The sequence below is a fragment of the Eleginops maclovinus genome, chromosome 21 (assembly GCF_036324505.1).
Source record: "Eleginops maclovinus isolate JMC-PN-2008 ecotype Puerto Natales chromosome 21, JC_Emac_rtc_rv5, whole genome shotgun sequence".
Classification (NCBI taxonomy): domain Eukaryota; kingdom Metazoa; phylum Chordata; class Actinopteri; order Perciformes; family Eleginopidae; genus Eleginops; species Eleginops maclovinus.
In genome coordinates this window covers 13,238,354-13,260,707 of record NC_086369.1, presented here as the reverse complement: position 1 = coordinate 13,260,707, position 22,354 = coordinate 13,238,354, and the positions used below count along the sequence as shown (strand labels likewise).

The window sequence follows — 22,354 nt, the reverse complement described above, 5'->3', positions numbered from 1 at the left end:
CAGGCCTCCTGAGCTGTGCCGGGACGTGATATTCTTTCCCCGGATGGTTGTTAACTTCCCCCACAGCCAAAGCCCAACCCGACTCCCATTACCTCCCCGACCTTCTTCAACCCACAAAACCCCAAATTACCTTTAAAGGTGTTGTATTGTTCTTTTGTCGAGGTACAAAGAAGCATTTTCCACATCAGGCACACCCAGAGGGGGCGGAAGCATGATGCTGACAAAACTATTCATGCCCGAAGTACAAATTCAATATAAAAACGATACTAAAAACACCAAAGTGCTCAATAATTAAGGAACCAAGACGTTGGCTTGCAAGTAGTTCTGTGACCAAAAAGTAAAAACAAAGATGATTTATTGCATATATAATAAAACTATTATCTTAAAACTAATGCTGCAGAAATGTATTTGGCTGGATAAGTCTTATTTTGTCATCTGGAAGACATTTAATATCACATGTCCTTTTAAATCCAGCTTGCTTAGATTGTGAAAATGAGAAAATAACAAGGCTAGGCCTCACAGGGAGTACAGTAGGGAAAATAAAGATTACAAGTTAAAAGGTTGTTAAATATCCGTAACAGACTGAAGTAGGCATTTTAGTGCTATATGACAAAGCAGTGTGGCCAAATAAAATATAAATTGACCAAACAGCTAGGGTGTTAGGTATGCTTAGAATAAAGTCTGAATGGGAACGTACTGATAAAAAGATCCACTGCAGGGATTTACTGCTCAGGTCAGGATTGTGCAAACGTCTTTAAAAGAGCAAAGTAACTCGTGCTGGAAACCGTATTTTAAAAAGCCTCTATGTGAAAGTTGTGCACACTGGAGCAATTAAAAACAAACACATTGCTGCCTTCCTGCCTTAGATCTGGTGTTTTCACAGGAAACAAATATCAGGGTGAATTATGGGTGAAACACTCCTTTTAGATGGAGCTGTGGTGGCCTGAACTGATGTACTGTAGCGCTGTGCCAAACACAAACTGGGGGACAACGTCCACATTTTGTTTCTCCCCATGAGCGCTCCACAAGACGGATGCTCTCCCCATCCCTCCTGTCCTCCTCCCTGTCTCTGGAGTGAGTGATGCGGTATTGAAACCATATGCCCTCCTGAATTCCTCACGGATCCTCCCATCCCGTCCAATCCCAGCAGTCCTCTGCTGGCCACGGACACTCGGCTGTCGCGAGGGGGGCCTCCCCGCTTCCTGTGTTGGATCTAAATATTTACACTCCCCGTCGTCCCGAGTGGCGAGGCGGAGAGGTCTTGATGTTTTGGGTTATGTAAAGTCCAATCTTTCAGGACGCATATTTAACAGTTTGTCCTTGTTAGAGCAGATTTTGGAGCAGATTCACTTCAGAGAAGGTTTTTTCATTCCGATTTAATCCAGGACACAAAAGCATACTACTTGCTAAAGAGAAGGTCAATGAGCATTTACATTTTCTTAAATGATGGCTTTTTATTCCATTTAACAGAGACGTGCCTTTATATTCTAAAAGAGAGCAGAGACGATATCCGTTACCCTAACCCACATCATGAGCACACACTCTGATTCCCTTTGCACCCCACAACCAGAATCTTCTTCAAGACATCTTGACTTAAAATCTGAAGACATCTCAAGCCAAAGACAGCTGGGTGGAAGAGTGTACCGGTTCGGGGCCAAAACTGAACATGTGGTAGACTCTAGCTGTCCTGTAGCATAACAAATGATGAGTCTTTGTTCTCTGCCAGAGCTTTCATCTAATGCAATTACTGAGCACCAGCCCTGCAGGAATTTTACTTGCAACCTGTTGTGCTAACCGCAGCGCACAGTAACCTACTGAGAAAGCTAAGGAGATGCTCTGAACAAACAGGAAGTAGAGCCAAGAAACCTCAGCGAGGCTTTTTCAGAGCGGTAGCGAGAACAAACCCAACTTGTCCCACAAATACTCCTGTAGAGCGTGCAGATGGTAGAGCCATTAAACAGGGCAGCAGAAGCAAAGCAAAGGTAAACCGCTTCCCCGCCAAGTGGGGCTGCTTGCAGCTGTGTGTCAGAGCACTAAGCTGTGTTTTGGCACCAGAGATCCAACTGTAAGCCGGCTCTGGACCAGATTTAGCCGGTTTATTTAGGATCGGACTTGAGCCGTTTTGGACTCAGAATCAGTTCCAGTTAGCGACTTATTTTGGGCCAGTCTCAGCCTCTGGAGTCAGATCAAGTATATTCTTGCACGTCATCTATCACACGTCTCACATGGGACAAACAAGCAGGTGTGCAGAGATTAGGCTCCTTTTGGGCCAAACCATTTTGGCTACCTGAAGATCAGCTGATACAACAATAGAACGTGTAAACTATGATGCCGCGTGTTAAATTTACTAAACTCAGTTTCACACCTCTTTCTATTTGTCCAGTCTATGCGTTTCTGACATAAATCCATGGTAGACTTTACTATGTTTTAGGCGTAGTACTTCAAATAACAAGAGGTGGTTGCCTGTGCTAAACGTTTTATTTATGGCTGCGTTCAAGGCTTTCCTCTGATATACAGCCCAGTCTAAGCTTTAAGCCACTAAAGCTTAATATTAACATAATGCTTCATCTGTCATATTAGTAAAGGACCAGGCCGATATTAGGAGCAGGCTCCCTGAGCGTTGGCTTTTTGGACTGAGCTAGTCACACAAAGACGCCTCACAGGAGCAGCTTAGCTTCAAGCACTGTAAAGTCTGGCCAGAATTACACAGCAGGTGAAAGGTGGGCAGATTAGGGTTTGATTTAATTTGAAAAGCTTGACGAGTTCATAACATCGGGCTTATACCTGCTCATTACATCATCTGCTGAGTAGGGGAGGACTAATGAGGAAGTTCAGAGGATGAGGTCACCTGTCAAGATGGATTAGCTTCATTCGTCCTAAATTACAAGTCCACTATATTGTGCCTGTGCCATCACGCAGCTGTCCAAAACTCTACTAGAATCTGTATTATTCAACAAAGCAGTTCTTATCATACACTTTTCAAACGTTTTCTTCTCCACTCCTACCACCCATGATTCTCATACTATAGCTTGTTGTATTTTTAGATACAATCTCAGCCTGGAGATGTGCCACAGAAACCCCCTTCAGAAATACACTTTGAATTTATCTCTGAAAAACAGCATATTCCTTGCTTAAGATGCAGGTTTCGGGAAAACCTTTACTACCCTCCATCTTAACAGAGAAAGTACAGTAAAAACAGATTTTGGACATCCTCCCTGGCCTAGGATTTTCATCTGATGGGGGTTGATTAGAGAGAGAGATCCGGATGAAGTCAGGTCCAATTCATCAAGTGTCTTGAAAAGGAATATTTCAAACATATGCTACGCATCTATTCATCTCAACAGGTCGGACATCAGTGACGTATGAGGTCAGTGCGGTGTCTCATTGTGTTCATCTCTGTATTGTTTGATGAGGTCGGGGAAGGTTCAGTGACTGACCTGCTGGGCCCAGTCTGGATCCCTCCTGTGGTTGCGAGGATCGGTTTCTGTTCTGCTGGCGACTCTTTCTGCCAGTGGAGCGGGAGGTGCGTATATGGACTTCGCTGACCTTGAAGAACGCCACCATGAAAGGTTGCTTCTCCAGAGCACCGTCACGTCCTATGAGGCCCGCCTCCTTGGTGCTGATGAACTGCCCTGTTTCAGAAGACACACATTACGTTGCCATTTACCGTTATTTTGACGACGAGGGGAAAGTAAGTGACTTTCAACTGGATTTACAGTAGGTTGTGACCCCCGCTGCGTCTCTTTTCCAGTCTACCTTTTGTCTAGTCAAACAATAAGTTTCAAAAACGACCACTGGGGTACTGAAATGTCTTCTCTTACCACTGCTGGTCTCCACGCTGACCTGCAGGCCCAGATTGTGCCCCGGGTTCATCACCCACAGGTTGCTGGTAGCAGTGATGTCAAACTCCAGCCAGCCCTCCTCAGCCGCCCACAGCCTTCGAGACTCCATCAGGAACAGGTCTGCCTCTCTGGGAGAAGATGGGAGACGAGACAAAAGATAAACAGCTAACCTGAGATAATATAAGTTGTGTGGGGTCATACTATGAAAAAGTAAGCAGGAAAGTCAACATCACCCAGAATAGAGTAAAGTTAACTAGTTTATCTGGCTATCCAAACAACCAAGATATTTGGAATGCATGTTGGAGTTTCTAACCAGGTTACAAATCATTTAAGGTTTTTAAGACAGCCAAGGCAGTCATATCCCCAAAGATACAAGAGTCTATGAAACCCTGAAAGAGACCAATATGGGTACAGTATGCACAAAGAGAAACAATGACGAAGAGAAATGAAGGTGGATCAAAATATCAGTTAAAGCTAGCAAATAAACAAGAATGTAGGAAATGTAGTTTTGGTGCATCCTATTTATTCTTAAACTCATTAATCAACAGCATAAAAAGTGGTACCGCGCTGTTACCGTAGCTCACCAGAGGACTGATCTATCTCTTTAAGAAACCAGAGGACACACAGGAGCTGATGGTTTGTATCAGGGTAACAGTATCATAACAGAATGACAGAAAGATGGATAGCTGCACTTAACAGAAAATGCTGAGATACACTATCTCAGACTCCACTGTAAGTCTGACCATCGAGTCTACCTCTCTGAGGGACAGGAGAAAAGGAAGGTATTAAATCTCTGGTATCAGGATACAAGCATGTTTATATCATTTACAATATTTTGTGTCAACAAGACATAATTGAAGAATGTGTCGTGCAGGGGAGGAGAAACGTAACACAACAGTGGACGAGGAAAATGAGAAGAGAGCACGGGAGAGGTAAAGAACAGAGTGTGAGTGATAAGAGGGCCTGTCCTCCCACTGTCCCATTACAGTACTAATAACAGCGTCGGGTCTGTCGGGCCGTCCTCCTCAGCCGACATCAAAGCGGCGCAATCATCCAGGTGTTCGGAGAATGCCCCTGCAGTCATGCATCAGCAGCCCTTCTTTATTGGGCATTAATGAGAGTGTTTCTGACAGTTTCCGTATGAGCCACTATTTCCCCTCACGCACACACACAAACACCCCCGCCCCCCTGCCCCCCCCACGCTGCTAGGTTCACAGGTTTGTCACAGCATGAGTCCGTGTTCCCATGTTTCCGCCTCATCGCTACAGCCGCTGTTGGGCTGACGAAGGCCGGCAGGGGTCCATCCGAGAGCCGCCTGCAGGGCGAAGGCGACCGGGAGCCTACTGTAAAACTGCTTATTGACTGACTGCTTAAATGAACTGGAATAATAAGGTTAGAGGTGAAAGTTAACCTTTTTGCTACAGTAAATCTCCTTTATAAGTCATGTCAGTGAATGTAGTTGAAAATGAAACGCAAGGTGGGAGAGTGTAGCTCACAGCTGGCCGGGTTATCCTTTGTGCTTTCATCTTTTACAATCTGACACCTGAAAAATGTGTCAGATTGTAAAAAGAATATGCACATCTGGGTGAGAGGATACAGAGGTTCAGAAGGAGGAGGAGATAAGAATTGTGGATCTAAATGCAAAGCAAGATTTTTGAGAATCAGAATGAAAGCAGGAATTGACATGCTTGTAAAGGGCAAAAAGGAATTAAATCATCTGGTTACGAGGAGTTTAATAGCTGCTAAAATGCTGCTAAATGGGGATGGGTCAGTGAAAACCTGCCTTTTCTCAATACGATGTCAGGCCTGACACATTTCTGGCATTGAAATCTCACACATTCCTAGCTTGCATTTACCCAAACCTCCCCAATCAAATGAAAAGTATAAAGGGTGTCAGGCTAATTAAGCGCTCTATCATTATGGCTTAGAGTCAAAACAGGTTTTTACTGGAAGGAGGGGCACCAGAGAGTCAACAGGCTCCCCGCTGGGTGATTGCGAAAGGTACAGTTTTGCAAAGAGGCAGAAAATGGGGACAAACAACAACAAAGACTCAACAGCAGAGAAACCTCGGTTACGTTCCAGCACTGAGGGCAAGAAGATACGAACATCAAAAAGGAAAATGAGGACATTTATAATTTTAATGTCCTAAAAACAATACCATTTTTTATCAGTGGATGCACCTTGAATTCTAAGCACAAACAAAACAGCCGCAAGTGTTCTCCACCTGATGGCACACCACCCAGGCTACAATTTACTTCAAGGTAAACAACCTGTCCTGCAATAATACAGAAATCGGAGATATATGCGCCCTTTAATCTCCAAATATCTCCCAAAAATAAAAGGCTTTACCTCCAGGCCGGAGAGCACAAACCACCCATTGTAGGGATGAAGGAATGCAGAGGAAAAGCAGCTCTTGATACCCATAGAAACTTTTTGACAGACAGACAAATATACATTGCCAACATCTGAAGCTACTTTTTATAGCTGCGGACCTTAGATTGGATCAGCTTTAGCCGAGGACTATAGTCTGAGAACATTTGGTGTGAGAGACCCCACCTTTAGGTGTTGTTTCTTGATGATATTCAGCTCAAAATAATATATGAATCAAGTAATAGCTCTTCATACTCAAAGAAAGGAGAAAGACACTTGTGTGTTCATTGAGAAACACAATATACAGGGCCATGTAAGATGTTAAGTTGTATATCAGGAATTCTCTTCATGTCGGAGCTGGTTCTCGCTGGGCGGGCTAGATAAAACACAAATATCATTCAGAAATCTTTCTGGATGTTTATTTGCCCCTGCAGACGTAATGTAAATGTTTGGCATGTATTAGCTGCGCACATTGGAGGGACGGGAGGATTTTGAAGCTGTGCTATTTCTGTAACACATGGTTTTGCTTGATTTTACAACATAAACATAGCAAGGGCCTCGGCTGTGTAAGAGAAACACAGGGAGAGGCAGCTTTTTGATTTCCATATTCTTTACCTTTTTTCTTAAATAACTAACTGAGAATTCTAACTGTTTTCAGTCTTATGAATCCACAGAAATGTACTAAATTCACTCAATATGCCAAATTGTGGTAAAATACTAAATACAGCTGTGGTACACATCACTTGTTTTGCAGAACGTATCTTATAAACAAAGTTTGAAAGAAGACAACGGAAATAATCAGAGTTGTTTGATATGGACAATCGTGTGTGTGTGTGTGTGTGTGTGTGTGTGTGTGTGTGTGTGTGTGTGTGTGTGTGTGTGTGTGTGTGTGTGTGTGTGTGTGTGTGTGTGTGTGTGTGTGTGTGTTACCTATCAGGGTGCTCCTTGACCACCTGGTAGACTTTGAGTAGGAAGGTGTCATTGCGGAAGGCGCGGCTCACACACTCCTTGTAGATGCGAAACTCCGCTGCGGTGATGGCCTCGCCCTCTGGGATCTGAGAGAGGTTGAACTTAAACTCTTTGTGGTGACGCCGCTGCGGAGAGAGCTCCCTGTCGTACTCCACTGTGGGATAGAAACACACACATGGCATCATTACATTATGCACAAAGGGAAATGGACAGGAAAGATTATACAGAGAAAATCATGACTTTTTCTGCATAAAACCTCAGTTTTTTGTCTTCCTGTTCAGAAGAAATCCAGCTTTGATTTCATTTATACTATCAGACCAATGAAGTATCATCTACATTATTTTCCTATTCCTATCTTTGCCTTGTGATGATGTTTATCTTGTGTTTGCTATAATGGAATCAATCGACAAACAGGATTTAAGTGTAAATATACAGCAGTGAGTGATACGCAGATACCCTCACAGATACTGAGCCGAGGTCGACCATAAAAGCCTTTAAAACGCTCTCATGTGATTTACCCTGAAGGTCTAATAGGTTTTTGTGGCTTCCAGTTTCCCTAAATAAAGCCCTGTTATCATCAGTCCGGAGCAAAAGCCCATGGCGGCAGCAAACCTAAGAGTCATTCTGCGACCACTTCTGACGGCGTGAAATGACAAAAACCAACAAATGTTCTCCCTCCTATACTTTTACGTGCGATATGTGCCATAATGATAATGTGCTCTCCGGGGATTCAGTTCCTGTCTTAGCTGGAGGTTTCTCTCCCACAGCAGAGAGTCTGCAGTCAGTCAGTCGATGGACACACAGAGCGACAAGAGGGAAGTGAATAAAGAGGGTTATGTCAAGAGCTATTAGACCGTCTACAGAAATACCCAGGCAGACACACAGTAAAGGCTAACCCTAAGAAAGTTTGCTATGGTATCTACTTTAACATCCATCAACACATTCATACTATTCTTAGTCCGTGATTGGATCTTACCAATTTAACGTTGGTCCTATGCTACACACACTTTATCCTCATCTACACTCCATCCTCCTCCAGCAGAGTGGTTTCACAGGCTGCGGTTTCACCATCACTGACTGTAAGTAGAGACTCACTGGGAACCAAGGCTAGATGTTAAAACTACTTCAGTTTTATCACCTGCAGTGGGACCAACCAAAGATGCATGGATTTTCATACATATTTCCTACTGCTACAGCTCCTCCATTCTGCACGATTTTGGTTAAATGAATAGTTTGACATTTTGGGAAATACAATATTTAGCATTTTGCCAAAAGTTAAAATTAGAAGTATGCTAATGAAGATGTAGCTAGCCGATGGTTAGCTTAGCTTGAAAAAAACTGAAACTAAGTTTTGTACCTGTGCCAGGCTTGTTAAAACGTTCTGGTAATTTTATGATGTAGGGACCCACCCAAAATGGACCAATGACACATTTTGTTCCCAGAGTCATAGCAGAAGAGAAAATTGTGTTGATGTGAGAACACTGGAGCCAATCACACTGTCCCAAAAGTGCCAGCCCCACCTTGTACCCACACCCAGGAAGGTCAAAGCTCCTCTCATCCCCCGACATTTCCAAGTTACATAAATGCTGAAGTTAAGTCAGAAACTGCACAGAAAAGACTTGGGGTGAAGGCGTGTCTTTCTAGCCTCAATCCAGTCTAATCCTGAAGCATATTGCTGTGGCTTGGTCAAAACAAATTACAATAATTGAAGCCTCTCAGTTTACGTCTGAGCCAGTGCTGTCTCTCTGCATTTCAAATGCTTTCCGTCTTATATTGAGAATGAGATGTTATTCACATCAGTATCCCTGGGACTTCTATCAGATTTGACAGTCACCATCTCATCATCGTACTCCATAAGCTGCCCACACACACACCACACACTCACACAGATGTCGCAGTAACTGTGTGTGATAAGGCGTCTGCTCTTGTGTTGAAGGGTAGATACATCAGCTGAGCTTGTGTGTCTGTGCGTGGAGGCTTTGAGCAGAGGTCATGGTACTCTAAATGACTTTACAACACTCCCTTCAACCGCCCCGGGCGTAAAGACCAGCAGCTTGAAATTTAATATTCCCCGTTTAAGAATCTACTGACTTTTTGGCACGAAAGCTCTTTGATAAACGGACTGTAGGTGGTGAGAAGGTCAGAAAGAGTTTCACAAGTATCAAATGTTTATTACATCTGCTGCAATGCACTGTATTTTAAATGAACAATATATCAGGCACTTGACATTACTGGCAATCATAAATCTTTATCAGATTGGTTATTTATTAGGAAATATATAGAATATATATATAGAATACACTGGTTTTGGATCTTGGCCAATAGTAGGGACTATCAGTGTATCTCCATCTCTGTTGCTTCAATTTTGACCATTCATCTTCATTATCACTCACAACTCGCCCCATTTCCTGGAAGAGTGAATACCAAATTACTAAAGGGTCCCTAAGTATTGGATTTTATTTTAAAAAGACACGGCCGGGCCTTGGGTTTGTTGCCCCTTCATCTTGTCACCAAGTTGGAGAGAATTTCTCTGAGTTGGAATAACAACCAGTAAGCTGCCTAGGCTGTTAATAACAACTCCAAATTAGTACTCTCCTCTGACGTCTTCCCACAATACAAACAGATACATACAGTATAGCCTTGGTCTTCCAGTAAGCAGCTCCAGTGAAGCAGAAATGGAAACTAAAAGGGCGTTAACAGCCTTGTCCAAGAAAAGAAATCAGCAACTTTTTAAAGTATGTATTTCCTGCAAATATGCAACTAAATACACTACAATCATACAAGACAAGTGGAAGACGCTGGGCCAAAGCAGAACACTGTTTTCTTTGGAGGTGGACAAATGTATCCACTAATTGCATTCAGGTTTAATGAAATTCACAGGACGCATTTCTCTTGAATTTATTCCCCTCACATCCAAGCAAAATCTCAAGGCACTCTTAAGCTCCATGAACAACCAACCGGCCTGCTCAATTAATCTTTCCTTTTACCTCAGAGGGGAGTAGTTTTGAGCAGCTTCCAGATGAAGACAAACAATTAAAACTATGAAATATGAAGACAACCACAGTCTCACATTATCATACACTTCATCACCGCAGTCCTCTGCAAGATTGCCTGAGAGAGCCACAGTGTAGCGGCTAAGTAGCATTCCAGCTGCTTCTCCACCTTCTCGGCTTGAAATTCGATTGAAATCCACTGAGATTTCACATCTAAAATCAAAGCGAGGTCTTCACACGACGTGTACAGAGAGCGTAACCTTTGTGCTAATCTACCATGACGTGAGCTTTGAGACAGGAACTCACAGAAGGGAAAAGGGATTTAGATTTGGATGATTCAGAGAGGAATTCATTCAGAGTGATTCTAAAGATGTGATTATATTTGTGATTTGGTGCAAACAGTGCTCTATGGAAAGTGCAGTATTTATGTGTGGTGTGTGAATACTTGTCTGTGTATGTTGTGTGTAATTTATGGCTTTATTTTATTACCACACTCCCAGCTATGGTCACCAGTTCATGAGAAAATGTACACAAACAGAATACACAAAATTACTAAGTCAATGTTTCTCTTTCATTTTCATTTACTTGAACACACACGGAGACAGCCAACTTTAACCAGAAAACATGGGAAATTTCCCTGATGATTCACCTAAACCCTGTGTGATTAAAGCTGCTATAAAAAAAGACACACAGGAAGGAAGATGAACAAATAGGGAGTGAGGAAAGGAGAATAAATGAGAGCAAGACGTAATAAAAGGAGTATTGTTGAAGTGAAGAATCACGTGTCAACATGGATAACCTGCATGGAAACAGCAATACAGCAGAAACTGCTAAATGTGTGTCAATAGAAACAGTTTGTCTATTGTAATAACACAGGAGAAGAAGATGACTGTGGGAGATGTGGATGAGATGACAAGACCAGACCAAGAAAGACAAAGTAGGTTGTCATCGAGAGAGGAAGATAGAGGTGGAAGAGAGGGAAACCGACAGAAAGGATGATAGATAGAAGACAGTGACAGAAAGAGAGTGAGACAGACCATTGGCAGATTCACTTGGACGCTTTGATTCTCGTTTCCACCTGCACAACATCTGTCGCTGCTGTCCTGCTGCTGGAAGTACTGTGGCAACACACACACATACCCTGACCCTTGGAATCTGTAGGTATCATATGCACTTCATTCATATGGTTCTTATTTATTGTAAATATTCTTCTCTCTTTTTGCACTATTTTATTTATCTTATTTGCACCATGTATGTTGAGTTGTTGGAGGAGCATGGGACATAAGATTTTCATTGCCAACATATACGTTGTATATGCTGTGCATATCAGCAATAACACCTTGAAACCTTGATTCACAGCCTGGACATGCTGAGTGGTTTTAAAATGCTATACAAATTCAAACAAACAATGAATTTATTAACTATAGTAATTCAATTTGGAAGTACTGAAAAGATAAAGACTGAAACATGTATGGCCCTTTAAGAAGCAAAGGAAGAAAAAAGGTGCTGAAAGAGGGAAACTTTAATCCCGAAGGCTGGAGGCCGATGACAGAGTGGACAAATATGAGCCAGAAAAACAGACAGATATGAATCTGACAGGGATTGATCACAACAACCTCTAGAGAAAAAATATGTTTAAATGCATTAAAAAGTTTGAGAGGAGACGGACACATTTAAAAACCAACAGGAAATAAACTGGATAGGCAGAGTAGCAGTGTTCTGCAGCAGAAAAATCAGGACCGTGCAGGAGAGGCCCCGGGACGTTGATGGGCTGACTTGTCTGTGGTCAGTGGTCAGCGAGTTTGCTCACACTCCTAACGCTGTCCAGTCAATCCCTCAGAGGCACAGCTGGGGAGCAGTCGCCTGCATCAAATCCCTCCAGCTTTCTCTCACACGTCCCACAACCCGCAGAGCAAAACAACCAACAACCAACTCCTCGCACCGAAATACTTTTTTCGCCCTCCATCAACACTCAGCCGGTAAAATTAACTAAAGGGAAAGTTACGGACGGGTTTCTCAAGGTTAATTATGTCGTCAGATTTGTATCCATTTTTAAGAGGGGATTAGAGAAAGCTTTCAGCCTCAAAGCTACATCAGCAATTAACTTTCCCACTGTGGCACTGACTGTGAAAGGAACGACCAGAAGCGGCCTGTGACAGTGTACACAATCTTAAGGAAAAAGTGGAGTTCCTGAATACATCTAAATCCTAACGGGGTTTCTGTTGTACTCCTTCCTGTATTATCAAGAGCTGCAATGTAGATTACAGAGAACTGAGCATCTGTCTAGAGTATTTAAGGAGCTCTTATTAGATCTGTCAGTAAGATTGTACAAGGTTCCAGTTTGATGACGGATTAGGTGCATTCTGCCAGTTAAACAAGGGTTTTTTATCCATCTACGGTTGCAGACATGTGTAACATGCAGATCTTCCATCCAGACACGAGCATGCTGTACCAGTTCTTTGGTATTCTTTGCAACAAAACACTTTAACCAAGACTACAGAACTTTTGATAAGGGCTGCCACCGTAGCCTCAGGATAGTGGAGCTTTTAACTGCCTTTAATTTCCCATTTTCCTCACACAGCATTGACCCATCCACTGAGCTTCGGGACAAACTCTACTGGAGCATTCGCAAGTAAAATGCCATTTATCAGGACAGTTCAGAGGGGTTTTGCAAGGAGTTGAAAAAGCGTTGTGCACGGTACTTATCACTATTTTTCTGAGGAAAAAAACTAGACTACTATTAGATTATTCTGCAAATGACGTTCAAGGCCAAAAATGTTCAAACCCTCTTCAACACTATCATGACAATTACAGTAATAACCGAGTTTTGTGGAAGTTTCATGCATAGAGTACGCCAAAAATGGATTCCGAAGACCCTCTTAAAAATCTCCGGAATCTAATTAAATATGCAATTTACTATTTCATCTGACCCATAATGCATCTCACTGACAGAAGAGGCTATGAGAGTGACACAAAATGAGTGATTGAGAGAAATAATAAAAAGACATTCCCACAAACACCCTTTAATTAAATGTATGCAAACCAAGAACCTGTCAACATTGTTAAAGACTTTGCAGATTGATAACCATTAAAAATGCTCTGGATATCCAAGGCATGACAAGAATCCATCAGTGTTTATGTAATGATGTAATAACAGCCCATAACCTGCCTGGTTTCTCTCTCAGGCCTGATGGTTTCTGATGAGGTCGGATACTTTCTTGGGTTCCATTAATCTTTGATCATGTAATTAAAGGTGTGGCCTGTTAGATGTCATAGGGCATTCTTGCAGTTGATACAAGCACAACTCTTCAGCCACTTTTTCCCTCAAAAACAAAAACCTGCCATTGAGTGGAAATCGTTCTGCTGTCAACACCAGTCTTTTTGAAGAAGCTCAAGCCAGAATCTATGCTTCACACTAATGGCATTGATGCGGTGTGGAAAGATGAAACAACTGAGACAGATATTGAGTTGTTCACCCTGCAGTGGTGTGAGCTGCCTGTGAGGCCACTATGCTTGGCTGCCATCAGGAGCTGTTTCCACCTTCTGCTGAGTGTTTTCACTCTTTGTAGTCAGGCAGCTGGCAGGGCATCTCCTGGGGTCGAGGTACAAGCCGCGGGGCTGGGAGTCCGCTGGGAGTCATCATTAACTTTGAGCAAGGGTGTGTGTGTGCCTTTGGAGACTCATCCTGTGCTCTGATCTTCTCTCCTGACCCAGCATCAAAGCCGACACACTGAGCACCACAGGACCAGCCAAGGGCCACTGGCAGGCGCGAGAGTTTATATCCGATGCATGTAGTCACACAAAATAAACACTAGCATTCAAGGTAGTTAAACGCATATGTGCACGGACATATTCACAGGTACAGATGTAAATGTCCAAGCCAAGAAAGTGAGAACGAGTGGACAGAGGAGTGAACTGACACATTCCCACACACACCTTGTGATGCACACAGAGTCCCAGATGTCAGTGGTGTGAGAACTCAAGGCCAGGTCGGAGCATCATTCCATAGCGAGGATATGAGGCAGTGAGACCAGCCCTTTCGCAGACTGTCAAGCTCCATTAGCAAACACAGAACAGCAGTGGACAGCTTTACTCTGTGTCCAGCAAAATCAGTACAGGGATTTAAGCACATTACTAATTTCTCTTATGGCTTCCTGACAGACAGCCAAGAAGTGAGCTTGATTGTCAGCAAGCCAGGTACTTGTTAGGATAGTACTATTTAAAGTTTTGTAACAATTTTATATGAATGATTGTGATTGCCACAATTATTCAACCCCAGTCGGTTCATGAAAGCCTTAGCATTTCTTTCCCTGAGAAAATTCCTCTGTTGCAAAAGTAGTGATGCGTTCAATCTGTCAAGCAGGTTGAATTAAACAAAGATAACATCATTTTTATATATAGATAATAATATTGTATAAAAATATCTGTGGGGAAATGCATTTCAGGAACATGACAGCACTTCTAAATCTTGGCTAACTGTCCCTTACTTTCTTACGTCACAACAAGACAATGCTAGTCTGTAGCACAGATAATAAATGTGGCATTAGTTAGAGTAACCTTAGTTTTCTTCCACCTAAACTGGGTGAATGTGACCTGTTCAAACAACACATACCTTCCTGAAAGTCTGACAATTTCCACAGACACACACATCCATCAATGGCCTGGATATCCAGCCTGCTCTTCTTCCATTACCTCCCACAGGTTACAGTACACAATGACCTCACTGAACAGGCATCCCCAGGAAACAAAGGCCCCATTTGAACCATATAATCACATTTTTCTACAGTCATCGTCCACCATATAATCCTTGAAAAACCATTTAGGTTTTTCGGAAGACCCATCACACATAATGGCAGGCGTGCTGTCCCAGGACACGCACAAATACACAAACTCAACCACATCCACAGAGAAGGGGAAACCAGATTTTTCTTCCCACCAACCCAAGCTCTATCACCACTGTGCTGCATTCCATCCGAGATGATAAAATGAAGTCTGGACACACATCTATCTTTTGTCATTTTGAGATTTTTAGCTAGTGTGCAATGTGTGTGGGTTTTTGTGTGCGTGTGTGTCTAACCCCATGGGTAGGTGGATAATTTGCTCTAATTGCTCCTCTGTTGGGGCTTTGCTAACAGATAGATATCCTAGGTATGGCTGTTGGACTGAGTAGTATCAGTTTTTCTGCCTCCGGTAGACTGACAGCTGAGTGGTAGCAGTCATCAGCTCTCCGTTGAGTCTCCAGTTGGCCTCCAGGTAGCTGGATGTGCCATACCTGTGTGTCAATAGGAGATTTTATTCCATCTCTTCAAGCGCTATTACTAAGGATTAAGATGTGGACCTGCTAACTCGGCTGCTTGTTATGCTCCTTATCTACTACAATAATGTATCACGCCATAAACTGACATATACCATTATAGGTCGCGTAGAGTAAAGAGGAGAATCAATGTTGCAACACACAGGAAAATATTTTAAAACTCAAATACAATTGTACAATCCCAAGGTTTAGTACAAAGACAGTAGGTCATGTGACGCACTGTTTTACGACACTAAAGGGAATCTAAAAGGACCAAACGCCACAAATTTGTCAAAGTTCAGGTTATGGTTCTTGCTTGCAAACTGCGGGTCCATCGGAAAGTCCTGCTTATGATTGGCTTGAATTTGAAGGCGCTTTTTTTTATGTTAATTAGTAAAAATCTGTCCAAATATAATGTTGCAGGTGCAGCTTGAGTTTTGCTCAACTGGTCAAGTTTGGAGACAAGGATCAGGGGACCTCACAGGATTAACAAGTCAAATGTGTGTGTGTGTGTGTGAGTGTGTGTGTGTGTGTGTAAGGGAGTAGCCTTGTGAGTGCAGGAACATATTCAACCTTTACACCCATGTCTATAATCAATCTTCATACACCATTGGTGTCTGTTTGAACACTTACAAGTCTAAATGGCCACAGAAAAAACACTCATTGACATTAATGGCCAGTTGTGATTTCCCCAAAAGTCCCTGTAAAAACAAGTGTTGGTTTCATTGGACACCTATTCGTGCCAATAGGCTGTCAACAAAAGACGGTGCAACATCTTTTTCACATTTATAAGGAAATTCCACGAAATCAGGAAAGAAATGAGCTGGAAAATATACAACGTAGATTTTTTGTTTCCCCTTTATGGGATGTTAATAAAAATGTAATTCAACAGGAGAGCAGCTGTCACAACAGCCTCTGGTCAGATTAATGGCCTAGATCTTCATCTTAGATTGGCGGTCAGGACGTGTAGAGGGAGGAGCCAGATAACTTCTCAAATACTCAGTAGAAGAAAGAGCACGGCTCAAATCCAAGTTTAATGAAAAGCCACACAATAAGAGAGAGAGAGGTACATGTAATTCATTATTTCTAGTCTTAACTGGCCTTCAGCGACGCACAGAATTAAGGACTCGGTCCTGCTTTGCCAGAGAAAGACCGTTACACCAAACAATTGAAAACTAGTCAATTCAATTGATCCATGGTGCTATGACACAAGATTTCTACTGGAGATTGTTTCACAAGGCATTTCGGTTCATTCTCCTACATCTTGTTTGCTTTGGAGGCCGATTTGGCAGAGATCCTACTGGCTGTTTCATATAGACACGAACAAGAAAATAAACGCAACCAAACACCGCAGTCATAAACAAAACCAGCATCACCAAACACTTCACTGTCTAACGTATGTGACTAACAACAACAAGCCCAAAACCAGAATCATTAATCTTGGGAAACCCGGCGCAATAAAAGATACACTGTTTAGAGTTGATCAGATTGTCTGGATTTACTGTCCTTTAGTTGCCAAAGGAGTCAGGGGAAAAACCTTCGGGTGGCCAGCAGGGGAGGGTTTGTCTGGGTCTACGACCGTCTGCTATAAAATAGACATTGCAGCAAATCTGTCAGCGATATATGAAAATAACGCAATTTCTGACTGTTGCTTGGTCACAAAATGTAATAACCAAATGTAGGATAACAAGTGGACTCATAATAGTTTTCTAAGATGCATAAAAGTCAGTATTTATTAGAGAAATCACTGACCATGGCAGAAAGAGGCTCTGATCGTTTGGAAAGAGAAAACTTCTGATCTTGTTCCTTCTTCCTGCGATATTCTCTGTCCTTGACGTTGGGCTCCATTTCCTCTGCGATTTATATGACTGATGATGGTTACTTACTGCCTTCCTCCTGGGTCGTGACCACAGGCCCTCTCAGAAACAGCTCCCTCGACTGCCTTAGAGTTTCGCCCCCATTCAAAACTAAGTGAATATTCCGCAAACAGAGACGAACTCCCGTAGTTTTTGATGCGAGTCCATTTTGAGCAAAACAAAACATTTCGGAGGGTTTGGAATTTGATCAGGCGTGATACAGTGAGGACTTTTTATTGGCCTGTCAGTAGATGTGGGAAAGCATCTGTGAGTGTGGAGGTCTGTAGGTATACTATGTAGGGTGTTTTAGTTATTTTCAGGTGTCTTTATCTGTTTTTACTGTATGTGTGTGTCTTTATTTGTCTGATCACTCGTACTTTAGTGTGTCTTATGTGACCATGCGCCTTTATGAAAGTGCATCGGTGCAGGCAGTAAAGAGGCCTGCTATAGTGATCTGTGGTTAGTATCTGCTTTCGGGCAGCAGGTGTGTGACTTTGTGTATACGTGTGTCTGAGCTACGCCGGTCTGGTCTCAGATTTAGAGGAGGAAGCCGGTGTCAGGGCCAGGAGATGGATCTCTCCTGAGGGATCCGATAAATAAGGAAAAAATATCTTTGAAAAAGGGAAACGCAGCTGTTTCCAAAGGAGAAGTCAAAATATTGGTGGCTTTGCATTCCACAGCCACAAGGTAGAAGGCCAGCTCACTGTGATGCTGAGGTTGGGCCTACTTTGTTCCCTCTCATTGTGAACACCTCCTTTTTCCGCATCTTTTCTTCCCTCTTAACTACTATATTTCCTTATCCTCACCCTCTCTATCTGCCTTTCTTTATCCTACACTCTCTCTGTCATGGAGACAGCCGAGCCGCAGTGTGATTCCCTTTGGAAAGTTAGCGGTAACCACAACGCATTTCAGTGGCTTAAAGGCAGAGCATATGATCCACTGATAAATCAGTCTGGGCCGGCCTCAATCTTCCCCCTGGGCTGACTTACATGTAAGACCTACTGCTTGTTTTACACACAGGCACAGCTCCAAAAACAGCGACAGTAACCAGATACCTGGATATTCATAAAGCAGGTGGGCCTCGAGGAAAATCAAGAAGAAAATAATCAATGTTTCTAATAATACATCGGTCCAATATGTCAACACAGTATAGGTGGGATGAACGTGCAGAGAACTTTGGCTTTCTTCACGTCTCTTAAGTTTTTGCTGAAAGTCACATCCAAACTACCTTTTAAAATGTGTTACTTCAGAACGTGACGCCCCACACAACGCCGTGCACTACTGAAGTGTGTTTCTAACGGGTATTATATTTGCAGCAATGTGTAGTAGAAGGTGTGTTAATCTCCCTAACTTCCAACTACACTTTCACATCATGGTTCACCATAAGGCAATATTTATCAGTCATGTTTCTTCGTATATTCACTCACAATAACCCAAATTACTCTAGCTCAGATGTAGATTACCACCATGTCATCACACACGTGGTAAACCAACCAATCTGTCTGTCCCCTTCAAAGGCCTAAGGAAAGTAAGCAAACAGAGGCTATCTTCTTAAATGAATGTCATAAATAAATTCCTCTGGAAGTGGCGGGAAAAGGGGTTAACCAAATACTGACCATATTGTACAGTATAGAAAAACAAGGGTGCTGACACTGAGTCATGTATGATTCTAGCTAAAAATGCTTGACTTCCTGCTGGGAAAGGATTCATATAGGACTTTCAAACACTGTCAGTCAGATAAGGTATCCAGGAGGTGTGGAAAGTGTCCGTACAGGAGGAAGGACTGGGCAGAGTTTCCCGTGCACATCCTTAGTGATAAGATCCTTTCACCCAGAAAGCTTCACAGCACCGGGAGTGGATACATTTTTGTAATGGGTGGCGCCTTTAGGAGTCAAACCCCCAACCCTTCTGATATTGCTGCACTGTCCTAGCCACTGACAAACAAATGAACACTGAAAACGTAGCATCTACATGTCGTGCCACTCTTCCCTTTCACTGCTCTTCTTCTCCTCTCTTTCTTCCACCCTGCCTTCCTCCATCCCTACCGACTCCGACTGTTTTCCTGTCAGTGTCATGTTTGGAAAGTCATCCCGCGGGTCATGGTAGGGCTCGTAAATTTGTCAGCAGCAGCCCGGTTGAAAGGGAGGCTACTTGGTCGGCAGGGTCAGGAGCATCTGCGCTCACATGGGGCCTTTTTCTCACTGTGGACCTAGGGTTGTTGTTTCAGGCATGTCCTCTTTAGAGAGAAGACCAGCCTGGGAACATGTGAGGGGGCCGAGGGGTGCAGCTTTCTCTATGACACCAGTATGTGATGGAGACTTGACTCGCATAACGAGGTGTGAGTTCTTGTCGTCTAACAAGTTCATTCAAATACACACAAAGGGAGCTGGTACGTCTCTCTTTGTGGAGACTTTATGAAACTGAGTGATTACATTCATTCCCCAAACCTTGGCCCTGACCTTTGAGGGAAAGTTCCCCCTTAACACACTTATCACCATCACATGAGCAGCTATTGTTGATCTACCTGGGTTCATCATGTTTTATTGTGGTGTGTTTATCTAATTTGTAAGAATGATTTGATTGGGTGAGTATTTATTTCCAACACAGACTTTAAGTATCGCTGCCTGTTAAAGCAAAAGAAACACACTGGAGCAAAATGCAGTGCTGAAAACCATCTCAGCATCGTCATGTCTGACTCAATGCAACAGGTTCACATCTGTGCAGAAGGTTCTAGCAAAGCAAGTAAACGCAACATCATCAGTGCTGTGTGATGTGTTACAGCAACTGTATCCACTAAACAGAAGACCTAAAGCAATGTGCCTGATGCTAGCAGCTATGAATCAACCAACTGGGCAATGCTAGTAAACACAAATTGAACATAGCAAGCTCATGGTAGTGCAAGAGAAAAAGTCAGAAGATCGCTAAACTATGTACCCTAATGAACAGCATTAAATATATTGGCAATCTGCAAATAGCTAAGATATCCAGTCTGGATCAAGTATTGGAGATATCGCTTGACATACTTGCATGGCGAGAAAAGGATTCCCATCATATTTGTACTTGTTTTGACTATAAACCATCTTCATGAAGACATTTGTATTCACACAAGTGTATATGTGGCTCCCAGAACAAACACACACTCACACCCTCTTTCCTCTGCTCCTTCAAGGTCACCCAGGGCTTTAAATCACCCTTCATCTGTCCCAGAGTTTCTCACCACTCAAGCATCCTCTGGGTGTGCCTTTTTCTCTTTCCTTTCTTCCCCCCTTTCTCTCTCTTCCTCTGCTTTTTTATTTACTAAAGATAAATCCCTGTGGGCTTCCCGGTGGCTTCACTGAGGAATGCGACTGCAGGAATGTTTACTGTGACATTAACGCCATTCCTGTCGGCCGTGTTCATCTCCATTACCAGAGCGCGGCTCTCCGGCAGGGCAAACGATGGGGTCATTATGATAATGAATGGAGTTTACTGGGCACACAAGGACATGCCGAGTTCAGCGGTTCACAACCTTTTTAACACCGGGTTGGACGAGAAATTCCAAAGACATACCGACCATTGTTAACTTAAAGAGCTCATGTCCCGTGCTGCGTAATGTAACATCAAAAGAGATTTAAAAAACGGCAGTGAAATAATCTCCGATAAATAAATACAAGCATTGAAATAAATGATAAATACTTTCAAAATATTACTCCTGAAATAACAGAAGAGTAGAAAACAAGTGTGCACCTAGAAGCCAGTGAAACAACTGCTTAAAAAATGAAGTGTTTAAGGGCTTTTTCTTGAGCTGTGTTTACAGTGACAAATGTTTCAAGCCGTTACTCTAACAGGTTCTAATTCTCACTGCTGCGAACTTGAGCCGAAAAATCTGTTAACTATTATGTTCGTTAACACTAAAGTTGACACCTATGCATCATTGATATCATCTTTAAAAACAGAAGATAAACGTAAGGGTCAACCAGAGGCGTGTGGTAATTCAAATCAAAACAGCTACACGTTGATGCAGTTTGCCCTCATGCCACTTATGGTATCCACATGTTCCTCTTTCCTCTTCATACCATAACTCCAAACCTCATCACATCCACCTAAACAGCAGGTGTTTTAACTTTCCACAGAGCGGGTTTTGAGGCTTGGGTTACGCAAAGATCTTGCAAAAATGCAGAAATCAAAACAAAGGGATGCGTTTGTTTGCATCTTTCCTTCTCTGTTTCCTTCTTTGTCTATTTCGTTCACGTATACAAACTTGGTACATACAAACAGCCTCACACAAGCACACACACTCTAATCCCAGGTTAATGATCTCCTCTGCCTGGCCTCCTCAAAGACAAGGCAGACAGCTTTACGGCGCTCTTAACAGGAAAGAGCAATCGAGGAGTAAACACGCACACACTCTTTGTCGCTCCTAATTTGAAGACATACTCACACTCAGAAGCACATTTACGGATTCAAGCAGTTAAACAAATCATGTAACTTTTTAAAGGCTTTCTGAACACTACAACAAGAGACAGTGAAAAGCAACGATAGCCTGTACTGATATATGTGAATTCTTATTAACTTTGCCATTTGTTTCAACTTTGTGCCAGACGTCGGTATAATGAAATTGTGCCTTTTCTCACTATAATCGTTTTTTCTTTTAGGGCTTGGGACATTTGAAATTGCATTTGGACCATGACTGTCTGGTGAAACCAACACTATAATCAATGGTTACAGAGCCAATAGCCTAATATCACGCAATGTCTGTCTGCTTCTTGTTGCATAGCGTGCGTTCAGGACTCTCTCTGAGGTTTTGTGAAATAACTTGACGCATTGCGAAGACGAGAGAAAGATGTGTGAAGAGAGATAGATACAAAGAAAACAACAGATGTGTGAGAGGGCAGTGAAGCTCTGCCGCAGAAAGAAAGAAAAGGAACAAATTCCTTGCCCAGAGGTGATAAATGGGAGCAGCGGGCCCTAATCAGATGTTCCGCCAGAGTTATCTGCTCCGTTCGATAGATCGTTACCAGCCGTGAGTGTGCCGCACTTCACCTTCTTATC

At 42.7% G+C, this 22,354-nt stretch overlaps 1 protein-coding gene across 1 annotated transcript in view; it reads right to left on the bottom strand.

Annotated features, from left to right (window-relative positions):
• The window catches only part of bmp6 (bone morphogenetic protein 6), a 36,169-nt gene that overhangs the window by 7,606 nt on the left and 6,209 nt on the right, over positions 1-22,354 (bottom strand). The window contains exons 2-4 of the mRNA XM_063912637.1: positions 7,143-7,335; positions 3,822-3,970; positions 3,438-3,632 (exon numbers count right to left, since the gene is read on the bottom strand). Of these exons, the coding sequence (XP_063768707.1) occupies positions 3,438-3,632; positions 3,822-3,970; positions 7,143-7,335 (537 nt within the window). The remainder of the gene's footprint in view (positions 1-3,437; positions 3,633-3,821; positions 3,971-7,142; positions 7,336-22,354) is intronic.